The sequence below is a fragment of the Haemaphysalis longicornis genome, unplaced genomic scaffold, assembly GCF_048455015.1.
Source record: "Haemaphysalis longicornis isolate Haplotype H1 unplaced genomic scaffold, Haemaphysalis longicornis Haplotype H1 scaffold_9, whole genome shotgun sequence".
In the NCBI taxonomy this organism is placed as follows: domain Eukaryota; kingdom Metazoa; phylum Arthropoda; class Arachnida; order Ixodida; family Ixodidae; genus Haemaphysalis; species Haemaphysalis longicornis.
In genome coordinates, this window is record NW_027526460.1 from 86,814,130 (window position 1) to 86,834,964 (window position 20,835).

At 47.5% G+C, this 20,835-nt stretch overlaps 1 protein-coding gene across 2 annotated transcripts in view; it reads left to right on the plus strand.

The window, feature by feature from the left end:
- LOC144152903 (8-oxo-dGDP phosphatase NUDT18-like) overlaps positions 1-20,835 on the plus strand; it is a 53,198-nt gene that overhangs the window by 4,738 nt on the left and 27,625 nt on the right. The window contains exons 1-4 of one of the 2 annotated variants that reach the window (XM_077684456.1): positions 16,374-16,590; positions 16,946-17,136; positions 17,223-17,343; positions 19,114-19,348. In XM_077684456.1, the coding sequence (XP_077540582.1) occupies positions 16,482-16,590; positions 16,946-17,136; positions 17,223-17,343; positions 19,114-19,348 (656 nt within the window). In that variant the 5' untranslated portion in view covers positions 16,374-16,481. Of the gene's footprint in view, positions 1-16,373; positions 16,591-16,945; positions 17,137-17,222; positions 17,344-19,113; positions 19,349-20,835 lie in introns of those variants that run through there. The other variant, XM_077684457.1, reaches the window with a different exon arrangement.

A 20,835-nucleotide genomic window follows, 5' to 3' on the forward strand; every position in this document is an offset into this window, starting at 1 on the left:
CCTTCGGGGCAGCTGACATGTTTTTCAACTTCCGAAAGCCTATTATCGAGATCCGTAATCTGTTGCTCAAGGGATGATTGCGCCTCTTTCACTTCATTAATAGACTCCATCAGTTCATCGTGCTTTACATCTATCTTGTTATGCAATGACTTAATAAGGGAAAGCAGCTCGTTGTAGTGTTTGTCAGGAACATCCTTTGGGGGGCCGGGGTTTGATTGAATATCGCCAGACATGATCAGCAGTTTTACAACATGAACACATTCGCTTGTCACAGCAATCATTACACAAGGGCATGGAAGCAGCAGCAAGCATTGTTTGATCTTTTGCTATAAAGGGAAGGAGCAGAACCCACCTGCACAAGAAAAGCGAAAGGGTTGCTGTAGACTCGCATTGTTGCTGCACTTCCATGCCCACTGAAGGCTATCCTCGGGTCCCAGCTGTTTAAGTAGAGCTGCGGTGATGCGTCGGTCATTTTGGATGACGGCGGTGCGCAGAGGGCCGGGGAGTCGTTCCACAAAAACGGTTGCTGCGCTTGGCAGTCCGGAGTGTTTACTGCAGAATGCAACGCCTGGAAGCCTTTGCCGCCGAGTTGCGCAGTTGGCTGCAGTGTCTTAGCCGGGAGCGGAAGAATTTTCCACGAGGCAAGGAAGGTCAAAATCTGCACAACAAAAGCGAAAGGGTCGCTGTAGATGCGCATCGTTGCTGCACTTCCATGCCCACTGATATCGGCTTGTTTGACTTCATGTGAGCACTAACGCAATTTGCTTGGTAGCCGAGGATTTTTGACTTTTCTAGATATAAGCAGTACATCTAAGAGCGGAACTTTTGTTATCTGCAGTCATGATGGAGACGTCGGTAACAAAACCCAACCTAATGTTGCTTACCGAAGGGCTAGGTATCACACGGAGAGAGCCCACGCGGGAGTTAGACGGTGCACTCACCGAGCACATCTGCGGGTTTACCCCCTGCGTTCTCGCTGAATGCCATGTGATAGCGTCACGCTACCTTTCGCGCCGCTGTGCGCTCCGCTCACGGCACGTGTGGCGGCATTTCACTTGTCTCTGGTTTCATCTTTTGTAGAGCCACGTGTGTGAATTCAAGTGACGTTGCATGGGTAATCACTGTGGGTGTCGTTTACAGCTTCGTTTTCAAACCACCTTCGTAGGGTGGATTGGCGGGCATTTTTTGCCCACAGGGATCGTTTTTGCTTACGTCGATGAAACCGTTGGGGGGGGGGGGGAGGTGGTAGAGGTATACAGCTTTGCTGTAAAAAAAAATTGGCCGCGTATCTGCTTCTTTCGTTGCAAATGTCATCAAAAGACGATAGTCTTTATCGACTTTTGCCAAGTAAATGCCTCCCTTCGCTTTACCGCTCACCTCTCATGTTGTTCCTCTTGCGTCGCGCTCCTCCCAAGGTAAAGACACCAAACGTTTGCTTAAATCATTTTAAATTTCCCGCGTTCCACTGCTCCAAACCGTCAGCGTTTGGAGCAGTGGAGTACGGCGAAGACGCGCGTTAATCGAGGCACCCTACTTCAACGTTTATAGAACCGCGTTTCCCTACTCCACGTGCGTTGCAAGCAGAACGTGGAAACTATCTAGTGGAACCTTGCGTAACTGTTGCTGGTTGATTTCTTAAAATGGCGCCAGAAGCTATAGTGGCGCTGGCGACAGCAGGCGACGGCGGAGTGAATTCTTTTCCTGCAGTTGATGAAGTATTTAATTTGGCAAAAGTCAAGCATGTTTGAATTTTTATAAAGGAACACTGCAAATATCACTTCTGTATTGATTTGTTGTCTCATCCCCGCACGGGGCACCTTGAGTATTCATGGTGACGGTGAGCAGCGACACCGCGGACCCCGAGCTCCCAACATAAGCCGTGTCCAACCGTGGCGAGGTGTTTAAAGGTGAAGGGTAGAAGCCGTAAACGGTGGCCGTCGGAGCCTTGGTCAAGCTCCGGCCGATGGGCTCCCTGTCTGTTCACCAGGCAGGGAGCTCCGGGACCTCTTTGACTACCAGGGTAAGGTCAAAGGAGAAAGTACCCCCGTCTCCCTGCTTTCCAATGTATCATATGGCATTTTCCAAACCCCCCCCCCCCCCCCCCCCCAAACGTGATCGGCCCCCGAAAACGGGCCGCACCGAAGTTTCCTTTCCTCCGTTGCCGTCGTTAACCTTTCCTGAACCGAACCATTTTTCTCGATTTCTTGTGATGGAATCCCTCAATTCAACCCACCCTCTTGCATCTCAGTCAGTCTTCTTGATCGCCAAGTATCTTGAAGCCATAGTAGGAAAATCGTATAAATGCAAAAAACAAAGGTCTGGTGAACTCCTCATTGAAATAAATGACAAGCAGCAGTCTGCAAAGCTTCTAGCTCAGACTAGACTGGCTGATCTTGACATTCGGGTCACACCCCATCGGAGCCTCAACAGCTCGCAGGGTGTGATATCCGAGACAGACCTCCTGAACGAAACCGATGCGGATCTCCTCGCCGGCTTGAAGGATCAGGGCGTCACTGCCGTGAGACGCATCACTATCCGTAGAGACGACAAGGAGATTCCCACCAAGCACATCATCTTGACCTTTGACCGCGCAGTTCTCCCACAACATATATATGCAGGTTTTATCCGGTGCTCAATACGTCCGTACATCCCGAACCCGCGGCGCTGTTTTAAGTGCCAGCGGTTCGGGCACGGTACGAACTCTTGCCGTGGCCGAACGACGTGTGCGAAATGCGCATCGCACAATCATCCTAGTGACAACTGCCAATCCGATACCCTCACTTGTGTAAACTGCGGGGGACCGCATGCAGCGTACTCCCGCAAGTGCGAAAAGTTCCAACTGGAAAAAAAGATAATCAACATCAAGGTAACCGAGAACATCACCTTCCCGGAAGCGAGAAAGAGGTTCGCCTCTTTCCCTCTGGGGAGGTACGCTGACGCGGCTCGCCGGGGGGCGGAGCGGCGTCTGGTGTCCACAGGGACCCAGTTCAGCGAGTCTGACCTGGTCCCGCCCCCGCCCCCCGCTGGGTTGCCTCACGCAGCCCAACCCGGCACCACGCCGCTTGCTGAGGCAGCAGCGGTTGTGGTGCAAACCACTCCTGTCGGGACCGGTGCCGCTCCCGCCTCTGTCTCCCCGTCCTCCAGTGCGTTGGAGGGTACCGAGGTGATGGACACCACGGGCCCCGCACCGGCTCCCACCGCCACCGCACCGCCTGTGCCACCTCTGGCGCCCCCGACGGTGGCGGCTCAAACGAAGGGCTCCCGAAGGGGGGCCAAGTCCGGGGGGCCCGGTCCGTCGGGCACCCCTCGGACATCCGACGACGAGATGGATGTGGGGCCGTTCCTGCCTGCAACGCAGCGCAAGGAGCGGCCACCGACTTCCAAGCCTGCAGAAAGGCCCAAAAAGCCCAATCCAAGAGTAACAGCCCCGAAAGACGACACATGAACACACACGAACACACACATTCCAGTCATTCTTAAATTTAAATAATGGGAACAGAAAATATCATCCAATGGAACTGCAGAGGCCTCCTTAAAAATCTTGACGATGTGTATGAGATTCTGCATGCCAGTCAGCCAAGTATTACGTGTCTCCAGGAAACCCACCTCAACTCTAAACAAACAAATTTCTTAAATAGGTACATGGTATTCAGAAAGGACAGGGTTGGCTGCACCCACTCTTCAGGAGGTGTGGCCATTATCGCCCGGAAATCATTAGCATGCCACCCTGTCACTTTAAACACTGTCCTCGAGGCTGTAGCAATCCGTACGATAATAATTAATAGGTTGGTAACGGTATGCTCCATCTACATTCCTCCTGATTTTGCACTTCTGAGCTCTGCTTTCGAGGCACTGGTTGACCAGCTGCCCGAACCATACATACTAACAGGCGACCTTAATGCGCACAACTCTCTTTGGGGCTCCACCAGAACGGATGCCCGAGGTCGCCTGATAGAGAAGTTCCTTACATCCTCCGGAGCATGCCTTTTCAACAAAAAACAGCCTACATACCATAACTTAGGACACAATACATACTCGCATCTTGACTTGGCTATTGGTTCCGCAGTTCTCTTTCCATGTCTTGATTGGGGTGTGGGCACAGACCCATATGGTAGTGACCATTTCCCCACTTCATTAACGTATATAGGTATAGGCCCGAGCAGTCCATCTTCCCATAAAAGGTTTAATGAATCACAAGCAAACTGGAGCACATTCACACAAACATCTCAACTACACCACACATCCATAAAACACCTACACGTGGAGGAAGCCGCCCAACTCGTCACGGCGCACATCCTCGACGCCGCCGAAAAGTCCATTCCCCAGGCCTCCAGTGGGTCCCTCTGCCCAAGGAGGCCCTGGTGGAACGAGGACTGCAGGCGGACACGAGAGGCCCAGAACAAGGCGTGGGGTGTCCTTCGCCGGTACCCCACGTCAGACAACCTCATTTCTTTTAAACGGGCAAAGGCTTTTGGGAAGCGAGTCCATCGTGAGGCGAAAAGGGAGAGTTGGCGCACCTTCCTCACTTCCATCAATTCATACACTGATACACACAAAGTCTGGACACGAATACGAAAACTAAAAGGACAACAGACACACAGCCTGCCCCTGGTTAGTACAACAGGGGACACACTGGAAGACCAGGCTAACACACTTGCACAACACTTCGAACACGTGTCCAGTTCAGCACACTACACAAACACTTTCATGAAACACAAAAAATCTGTAGAAAAGAAGTCCCTGCGTGATAACAACAAGTCGCACACTTCTTACAATTCTTGTTTTTCAATTCATGAGCTGAAGGTTGCTCTGAGCACATGTAAGACGTCAGCTCCAGGTGCAGACAAAATCACATACACCATGATACAACACCTACACCCAGACACTCTTGAAACACTCTTACACCTATACAATAAAATATGGCTTTCGGGGCACATTCCTCGCTCTTGGAGGGAGGCCATAGTAGTGGCTGTCCTAAAGGAAGGGAAGGACCCTTCCTCTCCTGCCAGTTATCGCCCCATTGCCCTGACAAGCTGCCTGTGTAAGCTCTTCGAGAAGATGATAAACAGGAGACTTGTGTACTTCTTAGAGTACAATGGTCTTCTCGAGAGCTGCCAGGCGGGCTTCAGGGCGGGGCGATCTACCAACGATCAACTCGTTGCGTTAGAGTCTTATATCAAAGATGCTTTCCTCCACAAGCAGTACTGCATGACGGTCTTCTTTGATCTTGAAAAGGCGTACGATACTGCTTGGCGGTACGGCATCCTTAGCGACTTGAAGTCCTTTGGCATGTCGGGTAACATGATGAACACGCTTGCCAGTTACCTGTCTGAAAGAACGTTTCGCGTGCCAGTTGGAACTGCACTCTCTAGGGTTCATGTGCAGGAAAACGGCGTGCCGCAAGGTGGAGTTTTAAGTTGCACCCTTTTTATTGTAAAAATGAATTCTCTTCGTAAGGCGCTGCCAACGTCGATTTCCTGTTCAGTCTATGTAGACGACATTCAACTCTCTTTTAAATCCTGTAACCTGTCTGTCTGTGAGCGCCAGGTCCAGCTTGGTGTTAACCAGCTAGCTGGCTGGGCAGATGGCAATGGTTTTAAATTTAATCCCGGGAAGTGCACTTGTATTTTGTTTTCCAAGAGGCGTGGTATCCGGCCGGATCCAGACATTCAACTCCACGGTGTCTCTATTCCTGTAAAAAAGGAACACAAGTTCTTGGGTATTATCTTTGACGAAAAGCTGACATTCATCCCACAGATAAAACAACTAAAACATAAATGCTTAAAAACAATGAATATCCTGAAGGTTCTGTCGCACATCTCTTTTGGTGCTGACAAACAACTTCTCTTACGTGTTTTTACCAGCTTGATAGGTTCACGATTAGACTATGGTAGCGTTGTTTATGGGTCAGCAAGTAAAACATCCCTCAAAATGCTGGACCCAGTGCTCCATCTCGGGCTCCGCCTGGCGTGTGGCGCCTTCCGCACTAGCCCGGTCGAAAGCCTCTATGTGGAGTGCAACAAATGGAACCTACAACGTCAGCGAGCTTACACAGATCTTCTTTATGCTTTTAAAATTTCATCCATGCCTCACCACCCTTTTAAATCAGTTTTTCATGATACGTCCATGATTGAACTCCTGTTAAATCGACCATCGATCTCTGCGCCCTTCTCTTACAGAGTTAGAGAGGAGGCGTCAGAGCTTGCTGTCTCCTTTATAGATACAATCCAAAGTTCTCTAACGGATTTTATAGCACCATGGCATCTCCGCCCTGTATCATGCGACACATCTTTTACACATCTAGACAAAAAGCGAGCTCCCACATGTGCAATTCTGCAACATTTCTTGTATTTGCAGCAGAAGTATAAGTGCTCTGAATTTTATACGGACGCTTCTAGATCTGCCACCTCTGTGTCCTGCGCGGCGCATGGGCCCGGCCTTAGTGTCACTCGAACTCTGAATAGTCATACTAGTATCTTTACGGCAGAGGCTTACGGTGTACTTCTTGTTGTCAATCATATACTTCAAAACCACATCCCACAATCCATTATCTATACAGATTCCCTCAGTGTTGTGCGGGCACTGTCGTCAACAGTGCCTTCGAAAAACCACGTTGTCAATCTGATTGTCAAGGGTATTATGTCTGTGTATGTACGCAAATTTGAACTGGTTCTCTGCTGGGTCCCTGGCCACTGTGGTATTGCCGGGAACGAAGCAGCGGACCGAATTGCTGCTGCTGCTACACTCTCGAATACAGTAGACATAACCACAGTACCCTACACCGACGTTAAACCACACATCAGACAACAACTTCGCAAAACATGGCAAACACACTGGAGCAAACAAACCGACAACAAGTTACACGTAATAAAACCACACTTGGGACCATACACCACCGACACACGCAATAGATACACTGAAGTCGCCTTGGCTAGATTACGGATAGGGCACACTCACGCAACGCACTCGCACCTGCTCACTGGATCTCCAAGACCTCTGTGCAGCAGGTGCGGAGAGGCCCTATCCGTGATCCACATCCTCATAGAATGTAAGGCACTCGACACTACACGACGCAAACACTTCCCTCAACTACACACACGACATATTCCACCACACCCATCATACTTCTTAGGAGATGATGCCATGTTTTCTGTTCAGCGCACGTTTAAGTTCCTATCAGAAGTTCACTTTTTACAACTCATCTCATACCACCCATAGCTTTACCCCTGGTCCTATACACCAACCACCTTATTTATTTTTTAACCACTCTTGTTCTTCACCCTGGCCCTTTACACCAGCCGTACTCATAGTTTTTAACTGATTTTATTTCGTGTTGTCTCCTCATCAAATAACTTTCTGTTTGGCGCTCTTTGCCCGTGTCAGCCTTGCGCCAATAAAATCAAACCATCATCATCAGATTTGTTGTCTCATATTTGCGTAATGTCTTGTTCTTCTTCAACAATGTTGAAAAGTCTGAACATTACACCGAACCAAGACGGGTAGATTTAGCTGTGACTATGTAAGACTATTCCGCAGGCATTGTTTTGCTTTGGCCGGGTGGCTGAATCGAGTCACAGACAGACAGACGGACAGACATACAGACACAGAGACATACAGACAGACCAAAATTTCTGGGTTTAAGTAGCCCAAGAAAGACTATCGTCTTTAAAATGCCTGCAGTATGTGTTGTATTCCACTCCATGCCCATGATTCCACTCCATAGAGCCAGTAATGCGCAATAGCTCCTGGCCTCCCTGGAGGTGGTACCTACATTTATTAATTGGTCCTTTCTACAGTGATGTTTTTTAAAGGCGATAGTCTTTCTTGGGCTCCTTAAACCCAGACTAAGACTAAGACTAAGACTAAGACTAAGACTTACCTGTCTTACTGTGGGCTTGTTGAAAGACAGCTGTCGCCTTCGTGCCATCCTGCGGCTGGCACTGCGGCGTAGCTGTCTTACTGTGGGCTTGTTGAAAGACAGCTGTCGCCTTCGTGCCATCCTGCGGCTGGCACTGCGGCGTAGCTGTCTTACTGTGGGCTTGTTGAAAGACAGCTGTCGCCTTCGTGCCATCCTGCGGCTGGCACTGCGGCGTAGCTGTCTTACTGTGGGCTTGTTGAAAGACAGCTGTCGCCTTCGTGCCATCCTGCGGCTGGCACTGCGGCGTAGCTGTCTTACTGTGGGCTTGTTGAAAGACAGCTGTCGCCTTCGTGCCATCCTGCGGCTGGCACTGCGGCGTAGCTGTCTTACTGTGGGCTTGTTGAAAGACAGCTGTCGCCTTCGTGCCATCCTGCGGCTGGCACTGCGGCGTAGCTGTCTTACTGTGGGCTTGTTGAAAGACAGCTGTCGCCTTCGTGCCATCCTGCGGCTGGCACTGCGGCGTAGCTGTCTTCCGAAGCATAATCGGTTCGCGCTTCATGAGCTGCGCTTTTTTTCTCGACTATTGTGTTTCTATTTGCTTTCGTGTTTGTGTTCCTATTCTTGCCACTGTTATGCCAGGTTTCCCGTTGTAAATTTGATGTACATAATAAAAACAACTACACAGAGGGACCTGGTGATTTGTTTCTGAATTGTTTTGCAAGTCCCGTAATTGCTTCGCAAATTTGATGCATTTTGTTTATTGTGCCTCGCGGTCCCATTTTTGTTTTATAGATGCATTGTACAGGAAATTATTTAACGAGTGCGCATTAAATAAATGAGTTACGTTAAATAAATTCCTGTTAAAGGGCATGTATAAAGCAGAAATCGGGCAGCGAGGCATCCCATAAAATAGGCATTGGTCATAAAGACTGGCCACAAAGCCAAAAATGTGCATGAGAATTCACGGGGTGCACCCATAGGCATTATCATGGCAACATACTTTGCCAAGAATTGTTCAATATTGGCCTTCCAGAGCTTGGCCATTTGTTGGCTTGTCAACTTTCCCAAGCGCCAGCCAATAATGGCGGCCGAAGTATTGCCAAGCTCGGACACATTGGCCAGGGCCGTACCCAGAAATTTTTTTCGGGGGGTGTTATGAATTTTGTGAAGGGGGTAATTTGGCTGAAAGCAACAGTAAGTATTGTTTACGTGCTGCCTGGAAAAGATTTCGGGAAGGGTTCGAACCCCCAAACCCCCCCTCTGGGTACGGCCCTGCATTGGCCACTGATCATTTGCCGTGCTTGGGCTTGGCAATTTCTGCTGCTTGGGAACGTCTTGTACACATTGAGGTTCGTACGTCTTCTAGTCATCTTAGTAAAGATGACTTATCAACATCTCACGGAGCTCAAGACGTCGGAGATCTTGCACAATTGTCCTGTAGATATCTCTCTTAAGACATCTTTGAGACATAAAAAATAGACGTCTTATAGCTAACTCGCATAGTGCAAGATGTCTAAGACCTTGCAATACCATGGTGGACATCTATAAGACGTTTTGTGTTCAGTGGGCTTTTAGGCCTCCAAAATTGTGCTGGGCAAGGTAGTGTAATTAAGTTACTGAGTAGTTACTACAACATATTTTACTTATTTCTTGCCTAAATATTTAGCGCGTGGGCAAATTCTATTTTGCAATAGGCAGTTTTAGCATATCGATACGGTGTTTGCGTTACCGTTTACCGTGTTGGTGCACAGCGCGAGAGTTACCGCGAACGGTAACTTACCGGCACAGGCTTCACCGTCACCTGCGGCTTCCGGTAACACGGTAAACGGTAAAGAAAACGTGTCGGAAGGACCCTTTAAACCTAGTAGAGTTAGAGTCAATAGGCAGTTTTAGCATATCGTTACCGCGTTTACGTTACCGTTTATCGTGTTTGCGGGAGTCCACTGCGCAGCGCGAGAGTTACCGCGAACGGTAACTTACCGGCACAGGCTACACCGTCGCCAGCGGCTTCCGGTAACACAGTAAACGGTAACGCAAACACGGTAACGATATGCTAAAACTGCCTATTGACTCTAACTCTACTAGGTTTAAAGGGTCCTTCCGACACGTTTTCTTTTTAAGCTCTACAGGTGATGGCTATATTGTCAAAGCAACTACAGTTATAGACCCTTTGCAAAAAGGCGGACAACACTGAGAATTCAGCGGTGGTAACACTGGTGGTGAACGCGACGACGCCATTAGAAAGGAAGCAGGTCGTAGCAACGCCGTTGCGGTTGCACGTTTTCGCCCACGGCTTCACGAGTCTGTTGCCCCACGACGCGTATGCAATTACGTGGACGGTGGACGGTAGCTACTCCATAGAAACTCTGTGCTCGCAGCCTTTTCGCTTCCTTTCTAATGGCGGCGCAGCGGGTGCACAGTGTTGCCAGAGTGGCTTGCTGCTTTTCCGCCAACGATTTGGCCATTTTGCAAAGGGTCTATTGTGAACGCTTCGCCCGAAAAGTGAAATATTCAAGCTACTTTAAACAAAAGCAAATAGATATCAGCAAAAAAAATTATGCGTGATTTGCTTTGACACTAATTCATCAGATGTCGCTACTTGCGCCACGGCGGCCGAAATACGCAAACCGCAAACGGTGTGCTAAATAAAAGAGAGTTTTAGCATAGCGTTACCGTGTTTACGTTACCGTTTACCGTGTTTGCGGGAGTCGACTGCGCAGCGCGAGAGTTACCGCGAACGGTAACTTGCCGGCACAGGCTTCAGCGTCGCCAGAGGCTTCCGGTAACACGGTAAACGGTAACGCACACACGGTAACGATATGCTAAAACTGCCTAATACATGCCGTTTTCAGCGGCAAACGGAAACTCCTGCTCCCGGTAACACGGTAAACGGTGACGCAAACACGGTAACGATATGCTAAAACGCTATTACAGACGGATAACTACCTAAATGTGTGGTTTTGCTTTTCAACGCACTGCGTGCCCGCTTATGTATTACCCGTAAAAAGTACACGCAAGAGAAAACGGCTTGGGGTACGTGTTCTTAACGCCTGAATGAAAAATATGTGCGAACCGTTTCCTCCGAGGAAAAATTTCAGCTTTAGACTTCAATGGCCATTCTTCTACAGACATTTGCATATAAAGTGACCGTTAGCGACGTACACATTAAAATGGATCGTACCACCATGGCTTGGCCCTTTCTCGCTTTCATAAAATAAGTTTTTTCTGTAGTTAGTTAAGATTTGGTAATAATATTTCGCGATATCTTTTTCCTGCAAATAAAACAGTATACCTGTACTACCCCTAATAAATTAATAGTTGCATTTGTTAAAACCCCAACTTCATTCTTGAGAAGAGCTGCGGGCGCTACAGACTGGCACTGCGACCGCGGAAAGGTTCTATTTTGTTAATTCTCGCTCTTTCTTTTTTTGTGTGCGTTGCATATAAGTGCATTCGTTTATGCAACCGTATGGACTGGCACCATCACCGCGGCCGCGGCGTACGCATGCGAGTAACACGTTCCAGACCGCGCTCGACCAACGCAGAAGCAGACGGAAGGTGTGCTGTACCGGGTCGGACGTAACGCAGCAACCTACGTGTTGTTTTTTAATTGGCGCCGCGTATCGTAAAACGGACCATTGCAAAAAGGTTGCAGGTTCATAGGGCGTCTTCATACTTTGGCTCCGCCAGCCGTAACGTTTTTTTACGGTGAAATACGTTTGACGTAACTTCAATTTAATTTTCAGGTTACGGCGGGCGCAAGTTTCTGACTTTCGGTTACGTCGAACGTAACTCAAAACATGAGGTTAAAATACAGTCGGACGCAACTTTAATTTTAAAAATCGCACGCCTCGGTTCGAGTCACCTGAGTCGAAACTGGGTGCGTTATTCCGGGAAGGGGCTAAATGGGAAAATACGAAACGGGAAGGGCGTTTTGTACCGGGTTGAAGCGGCAGGGAAGGAAGGAAGGAAGGAAGAATGTATAAGAAAGGCAGGAAAGTTAACCTGGCTAGAGCCTAGTTTGCTATCCTGCACGTGGGAAAGGGGAAATGGGCAAAAAAGAGAGAGGAGAAAAAGAGGAAAAGTTGGACCAGACACGTATGCCCAGCACTGAGGCACTGACAGTGATTGACACTGGAAGCAGGGAACAAACGAGAAGGTTCAAATGGGAACGGGTTCAAATGGGAACAGGGGAAATGGGAAAGGCGAAGAGCTCTGATGTTCAAATGGGAACGGGTTCAAATGGGAACAGGGGAAATGGGAAAGGCGAAGAGCTCTGATTCTCATCGTTTTTTCGCGTTCGTTGTCATCTGCATGCAATTTTCTGCAGCCAGAGCACCGGACTGGAGCTCGCCGGAACATCAAGAGCGCTCGAATAAAAGGGCTCGTTTTGGGGACGCAGGGTGCGCTGACGCTTCGTCAGCTGTTACATCTCGCTCTATCCCGCTTCCGTGTGCTGCCACAACAGAAACCCTGCCTGACGACGCCCCCGTGGGCACGCTACCAGATGGATATTCGGGACAGCCTGGAGCGGTGATCCTTGAAGACAAGCATGATGGAGGTGTTTATGTTGACAGCAGATCGGCGTCAACCTTGTTGACTACAGAAAAAGTTAAGTGGAAGAGGAAGGAAAGCGACCTCATGAGTCAAATTGTGCGACTAAACCGCTGCAACAGCTGAGAGAGGATTCCTTCAGTGCGGACCTTTCGTACATACGGCCAAAGGCCGCTGAAAACGTGTCTTCCGCATTATTCTTGCTTGAACAAGTAAGGAATTTTAAGAAAGTAAGGCCGACATGGTCCGAGGAAACGACTTGTCGCTGTGTTGTTCTCAGCCCCATATATCTACAAAGGCATATGAACGTATACGAGGTGAAGCACTTCTGAGGCTGCACTGCTGAAGTGCTCAGTCCGGGCTTATTTGCATCCAAAGTGGCGATATGGGCTTCACAAAACTGGTTGCAGCTCGCCTTAAGACTGAGGCAGAAATCCTAAGCAAGCCACAATCAATGGGTGTAGCCCGAAAGAACCCATTCCCGTTTGACCCCTTCCCGTTTGAACCCATTCCCGAAACGCCCTTCCCGCTTGACCCGTCCCGTGTGCGCCAGTTCCCGAAACGACCTTCCCGTTCAGCTGGTTGGCTGCCTAATAGTCTTACTATGATGTCTTCTCGCTGAACGTCTGAAAGGCCCTTAGAGGTAGTATTCCCGCGACAATTTTAAGTTTCTCTAGTAAAGAAAATTTAGGCTAGAGACGACCCTGCACTGCTTAAGTTTTTGAAGGTTTGCCCTACTATGCAAACTGACTACGCCAGAGTGACGGGAATAAACAGAATCAATACAACGCAAAGCTAAGTTTATATTTTTCACCGCTTCTCATGAGTGCGATTTTTTATAGCCAGATGTGGCATATGTATCCAGATACATAGGGTTACTTTATTTTTATACATCTTTTTATCTTTTATAGTTTTCATCTGTTTCTTTTCGACATTGATGTACACTTGCGCTATTATAACGATTGCATGTGTTAGTCCGCCAAATACGATTTCATTCAAAGTGAGGGTGTTTTTGCGATTTTTTATTTGTGCTTCCGCGGCGCTTTTCTGGCCTTTTTTATTTTATCATTTTTTGGTTTGTTAGTTTAAAAGACTTGTTTGTTAATTTAAAAGATTTGTTTATTAATTTGTTAATTGTTACTTTGTTTGTCAGGCTTTGTTAATTTAAAAGATTTGTTAATTGGTATGACGAATTGTAACCAAATGTCGTCGTCTCTAGATTCAAAAAGTGAAGCCCACGTTTGAAAAGCAGTCAATTGAGGACTCTGGATGTACTGAGCATGCTATCGCAGCGGCTGTGAACAAACGGAAATAAATGAAAAACAATATGAAAATGTTTTTATAACGTTTCATAAACTGGGTACGTTATTCCGGGAAGGAGCTAAACGGGAAAATGTGAAACGGGAAGGTTCTTTCGCCCCGGGTTGAAATGGGAAGGAACAAACGGGAAGGTTAAAATGGGAACGGGTTCAAACGGGAACGGGCCAAGTGGGAAAGGGCGAAACGGGAAGGTCGTTTTGCGCCGGGTTGAAACGGGACGGAACAAGCGGGAAGGGTGAAATGGGAATGGGTTCAAACGGAAACCTCCCCGCTCCATAGGTGTAATCTGTCACTTGTACGATACACGACGTACGATGTACGATGCAGTGCTGTGGGTTCGAATCCCAACTGGGTTGATGGATTTTGCAATTAAATAATTCATTTTTTTTATTTATTACAACCTACCCGCCGTTGTCGCTTGAGCTGCGCTTCACGTAGATAGCGCGCTGCGCTCGCGCTCTGCTTCCAGAAAGACTCGTTTCCGCTCCGTCCGATGCGCCGTTCCCACTTAGGGTCGGTAGAAGCGATAGTATAGCTACGTCATCTACAAACTCAGCCAATCTTTCTCCCCTTACTTCTAACTCCTCTTGCGCCGGCGGAGTTTTCTGCGTACACGGCAGCGCCGGATGTTCTTTTCGCGTGTCCATAAAAAGCTTCGCTTTAACATGTCGTGTATGACCAGCATTTTTTTCTTGCCTTTATTGTAGCAAATCGAGGGTTCAACACGTCAAGTATTCATCTTATTCCCCGTGCGTTTGTTTTTTACATCGAAACTGTATATCGCTAGGATACAGCAGGTCGTCCCCGTGGACGGAGACGAACGATTTTCAGCGGCGGATATATATACTGGGTGTTTCCGGGAAGACGAAGTAATTTTTAAAAATAGGCTTTCGGAGCTAAAATTGTTTTAATTGCGCCAAGTGAACAGGAACCGTGGCGGGAGCTATAAAACGGTTTCAAGTGCCATGGCATACTTAACTAGAAGTTATAATTAACTTTCTATTTATTCTATTTAGGTGCTTGGTTGTAATAGGGAAATTGTAAAAGATCATGAGTCCATCCGATATCGATAATTAGATTTTTGAAATTGTAATTGCGTGCAGAGCCACAGCGCTCAGAACCTCAGCTCTCCAGATGCGCACAGCGGGCTCCGTGCGGGAGCTGAGCGCCGCAAAGCCACGCCCACGCGCTCATGGCACTCAGAGCTGTACACGTCACGCGCACGCCGCGCTTTTTCTTCGGCACGAACAGAGGCAAGGGGAGTAGTTTTCATTGAACTTCATCATGCTTGCCGAGTGTGGCCGAGAACTGCCGCCATTTGCGTGCGGCGGTCACGATTCATCCGCAGATAATATATAAGGAAATACAAGTAAAAGAAACTGAGAACATTGTAATCCGGAAATCCGGCTATTAGATGCTTTTCGCCTGTTCAGATGCCCCTTGCCTCTGTTCGTGCCGAAGACAAAGCGCGGCGTGAGAAAAAAATGTGAGTGACGAACGAGCTGATAAGCGTCGCGTCCGCATCATGCGCCGTGATGATGACGTACTTACCTCATACGGAATGTGTCTGAACAAGTGTATGAGCATATTGATCTGATATGTACTACTACATAATTATTTTTGGTCATTTTTTCCTAAAAAAACCACACAACAAAATAATCCATGCATAATCGAATTAATCGATGCCAATTAATCTAGTTGAAATATTAACTGACACCCAACCCTATTAATTACTCTTGAACCATGTAAATTGGTTCAAGAGTCTTCAAGAGCTGTAAATTTTTTGTGCTTTATGTTATGCCGGACGTAACTCAAAACATTGGTCTAAAGTTCCGTTGGACGTAACTTTAGTTTTCAATTTGGGGTTCCGTCAGACGTAACCTTAGAAACCAGCTTAAAGTTCCGTCGGACGTAACTCTAGAAACGGGCTTAAAGTTCCGTCGGACGTAACTTTAGTTTTCAATTTGGGGTTCCGTCAGACGTAACTCTAGAAACCAGCTTAAAGTTCCGTTGGACGTAACTCTAGTTTTCGATTTTGGGTTCCGTCAGACGTAACTCTAGACACTGCGTTTTTTTAATGCTTTACGTTCGCCGGACGTAACTCAAAACATTGGCCTAAAGTTCCGTCGGACGTAACTCTAGAAACTGGCTTAAAGTTACGTCGACGTAACCCTAGTTTTCAATTCTGGGTTCCGTCGGACGTAACTATAGAAACTGGCTTAAAGTTCCGTCGGACGTAACCCTAGTTTTCAATTTTGGGTTCCGTCGGACGTAACTGTAGACACTGCGTTTTTAAAAAGCAACCAGTCTCCTCTTATCCAAGACGGCCACCATGATGCGACGCAATTTAGATCTGTAGCGATTCACTCTGGTCTTGAATCACTTCGACAACAACTAAATCAGTGCGGAACTCTTAACCTCGATTATGCGTTGCAGTTGTATGTGCTCGTGATTTAAACGTGGCGCCTTTAGTACAAGGCAAGGTTTCGGTTTCGAATCATGTTGTAAAAGTAAAATAATTACATCGTGCTTACTGTGGTGTTTACTAAAACGATATGTTATAAAGATTTCTGGCAAAATATTTAAATTACACATATTTCCGCAAGGCGCTTGCCAACGGGACGTCACCATCATCATCACGAGTGCAGCTCATACCAAAACAAGAAATAACCTACGAATGGTGTGGTATTGCGTTGGGCGTATCTCGTCGGCGCTTAATTGGTTCAAATTTTAGTTAAGCTGCCGCATAATGGACAAAATCGAAGGCATGATACAGGATACGCTCAAAGGGCAAGCAATCACCGACGATGCTGCAGAGACCATTGACTACAGTCTCTCCGATCAAGTTGAAGAGCTTGGTGAGGTGGCTGCAAACGCTTTCGGAGTGCGGATTCTAGTCGTTTCTCTAGTGTCGGGGCACCAGTTGTGGGATTTGTCTTAGTTGCCTTTTAAATAGCCACGCCGTAATTGTATTTTTTGCAACATATCGCTGTCTTTTTTTGAACGGCAATGACAGCGGCTGTCACTGACTGCAAGCTTCCTTATGGCTGTTGCACGCTGCGCTGTTTGTAATGGCAGGGCGGTGGAATATTCTTCATTAGGTGATGTACGTTATTATCTCGTTGTTTGTCACCGTTGCAAGGGGTCGATAGAGTCGTTCGTTTGTTATTTTAAGGCACTAACTGTACGATGACGCTTTTTTGTTTACTTCAGCCGCCAAGGGAATCGAGTCTACCGTGCTTCCCGACTACAAGCCCGTGGTTAAGAAGTCCGTCACATACATAGTTGCGGCAGTGGTCATCAATGAGAAAGGGGACGTCTTGATGATGCAGGAAGCTAAAAGTTCTTGCGCTGGAACGTGGTACTTACCGGCTGGACGAATGGAGCCTGGGGAGAATATCATCGTAAGATGTCCCTTACGTTGAACGTCTCGTTTGTCGGTTGACCGTGAAATAGATGTGCTCACGAATATTTCTCACTGTTTTGACAGGAGGCCGCCAAACGAGAAGTACTGGAAGAAACCGGCATAGACATTGAGCCCTCCACGCTTTTGATGATTGAAAGTGCGCAGGGGCAGTGGTACAGGTTTGACTTCGTGGGAACGGCGATCGGTGAGTGGCGCGTTTTTCCAACTTATCCGCTGTTATTGATGAGGGCAACCTGCTCAAAGTGCTGGCGAACAGTTGTGAAAAAATTGGGACCATTTCAGCGAGCAACGGAAATTATCACTGCTGTTGTCACGTTCGAGATAGGCCACAAAGATTAGGAATTGTGACAAGAACGACGGACCTAGTAAAATCTTCAAAAATGACACCGTATGGTAGAGAATATCGAGGAAAGAGAAATGGCTTTGCTCTGTGGGAGATTCCAATGTGTGGCATGATTATCAGGTATTGTCACAGCTGTGTTTCGAGACGGTGAAGTTGAAAGCACCGACTGTGGTCTTCTCACCAGTAATAGCCCAAATATTGACAGGGGCTCTGTTGTCATCAATAAACACAGCATGATCGTTGCAATCCACCTTAGTGCAATGAAAATCGAGTCATAACGAACTCTCAACGAAGAAGCATTGACAGACCACAAGAAGTGCAGAATTCATTGCCTTGTTTGAAAATACACTGAAGTGGAACGTTACAACACTGCCGTACTTTGCAAAGTCACCACTGCGTCTGCTCGCACATTGAGACCCAAGGATCCATGTGCCCCTGTGACATAATTGCTGACAAGTTCAGAACAGCATCTTGCCAGTTATCCTCAGTGACGATGGCTTTCTGCCTTCGTGTTGGTCTCATTCCTTTCGGTTAGTTGCCTGTCTTGCATTGTCCCATGGGCCAATTCACTTGAAGGATCCAGCCTACTGTGTGCACAATTGTCTTTTTGTCCCCTCTTTGTCTTTGTAGGGCCCGAGCTCCTGCTTAGTGCAAACCTGCATCTTTCCGTTGTGTGGCTGAGGTTGCCTGCATGTTTAGATGGTGGGGATAGCTTTCGTTATGTTCCCCATAAAAGCAGTACAGAAATAAAATTCCTGCACCTTAGGCACTCTGAAATCCAACAAAGCTTCAAACAGGGCGCCCTACCCTGCAAGGGTAGTGCTTGCCGATTGGTATTCCTGTTTTTTAAGGGTGCTGAGAGTTTGTGGGAAAATTAAGTGGGAAAATTTTCGGTGTATATTGCATTGTGTGTGAGCAGAGAAAACGAACCACCTAAAAGAAACAAACTAGTGTCAGTGGTAAGAGTTGGAACTGAGAATTTTTCTTGGCGGATGGGAGTTGCCACATACAAAGCAGGTAAATGAAGTGAGGCATTGTTACGCACCTTTCGTCCTTTCTCTCCTCATAAATGTTTGAGGGTAAATAGGAAAGAAACATATCCCGACCTACACCAAGCACCGAATACATATGACACCCCAAACGAGGGCGCGAGAAACATTTGTGGTCTAGACAAGAAGAGAGTGGAGTGGGTCAGGACAAGTAGAGACAAGAGACAAGAAGAGAGTGGAGTGGGTCAGGGAACAGACACGTGTTAAGGACATGTTAGTAGAAATTAAGAAGAAGAAATGGACGTGGGCGGGGCATGTAATGCGAAGGCAACATAACCGTTGGTCATTAAGGGTAACAGTGGATACCTAGAGAAGGCAAGCGTTGCAGGGGGCGGCAGAAAGTTAGATGGGCAGATGAAATCAAGAAGTTTGCGGGGATAAATTGGTCACAGTTAGCACAGGACCTAGATAATTGGAGATCCATTGCAGAGGCTTTTGCCCTGCAGTGGGCGTAGACAGGCTGATGATGATGATGATGATTGCTGTGGCACTACCGAAGAGTTCTGTGGCTTGATTAGTTTACAAGGGGGTGGTGCTTATTCGTCTGTTGTCTCCCGCACAGGAGGCGAGTTGAAGACTGTGTCCAAGGCGGATGCGGAGTCCCTGCAGGCCGCCTGGGTGCCGGATGTGGAGCAGCTGAGCCTCCGTTGCCGGGACATCCTGCCCGTGATCGAGCGTGCCAAGCTCTTCCACAGCACCCACCACAGCCAGCCCTGGCACCCGGCCATCCTCCCCGCACGGAAAACCCATGCCAAGCTCTGCCTGCGCCTCGTCACCATCATCCGCAAGAAGGCCAAGTGAGCCACCTCTCGGATTTGCATTTGTTTGTTTGTTTGTTTATTTTTATACTTTTTTTTAGCATACTACTAGCCTTACAAAGGCTTTGGCAGGAAAGGTGCAATAGTGAAAGGTCAACAACATACATGATCATTCACACATGGTTCAACAAGGGTTGCAAAAGACCTAGGCCTTGGATTAAAAGCAGTCATATCGATGACACCCGTGCAATGAAATATACAATGCAGCATCTTCATAACAACACAACTCAAAAATTAAAAATGAAGGAAACTCACACTAACGTGTAAGTCTTGAAGGTAGCGAAGCTGTATGCAACGTTCACGACCATCACGAAAGTTTAAGTCGACAACTGCAGCCGATTTGCTTCTTCTTCGCAGCCTCAATGACCTTTACGCCATCATTGTTGCTATAAGTGTGAGCTTCTTTCATTTTTTCGGAAGTGATAATCATTGGACATCACCTTGGAGGGGCGTACGCTGCGTAATGTCTGTCTCGTTCTGAGCAAGTGTTGCCATGATTACGGAAAACGCTGGAGTTTTCTTTTTGTGGCCAATCTTGGCCAATCTCTTAAAATGGGTATGCTTGGCTTGATAAACATGCGCTGGGGACGCTGGGCGGTCGTTGCGAGGCACGCACACACGAGTGCTAGGCATTTTCTTGGTTTTGTTAACTTCCGGGCGATCGCCGCAAGGCCAGCGCTCATGTGCACGTGCTCGTCGGCAATTTCTTGGTGTTTTTAATTGCGGACACGAAAAATTACGATTTGCGAAACAGCGTCGCTGTTCAACGACAACATGCATTATAACGCAGGAGCAACATAATGATTAGACAACCCAGACAGAAAAGAGTCAAGGGACATGCAATCAACAACTTCTTGGGGTAGCGTATTCCATTCTCTGATGGCTCACGGAAAATGAGTGCCAGAACGTATTGCTGTGAAATCTGTATTTGAGCACTGTAAATCTGTATATTAGATTTTACTTGGGGCACAACAACATGCGGAGGTTAGAGAAAAAAGGGCACTACTGTAGCTTGACAGCGCTCCGATTCCCCCGGTTACGTGGGAAACAGTGTGTACGAGGTGAAGTTTTAGCAGCAACGTATTGGCATTGCCAGTGTTAGGTGTGTCCGAAAAACTGGCCCAGGTGGACATTAATTTTGAAAGGGGTTCTCCAGCTTTTTGGTCAAGAGGTGGAACTCGTTTTTTCAAGCCATTCTAGGATTAACATGCATATGCTCAGGCTTACAAACACAAAGTGACTATTTACCCCACTCAAACCCTCATCTTGTCTGCACCATCATTCAGGAAGAAGAAAAAAAAGTTCAAGTATATGTGGAGTTGGGCATGTTTTTTGCTTGGGGTTGCTTGTGAAATTCGTAGGTCATTTTTTTAGGGCTTATTAGGGTTTTTAAGGTTGATTATATAGTTGTTCTTTTCTGTGCACTTATGCGCACTGGCTGCCTCAGAATCTTTTCACCATGTACG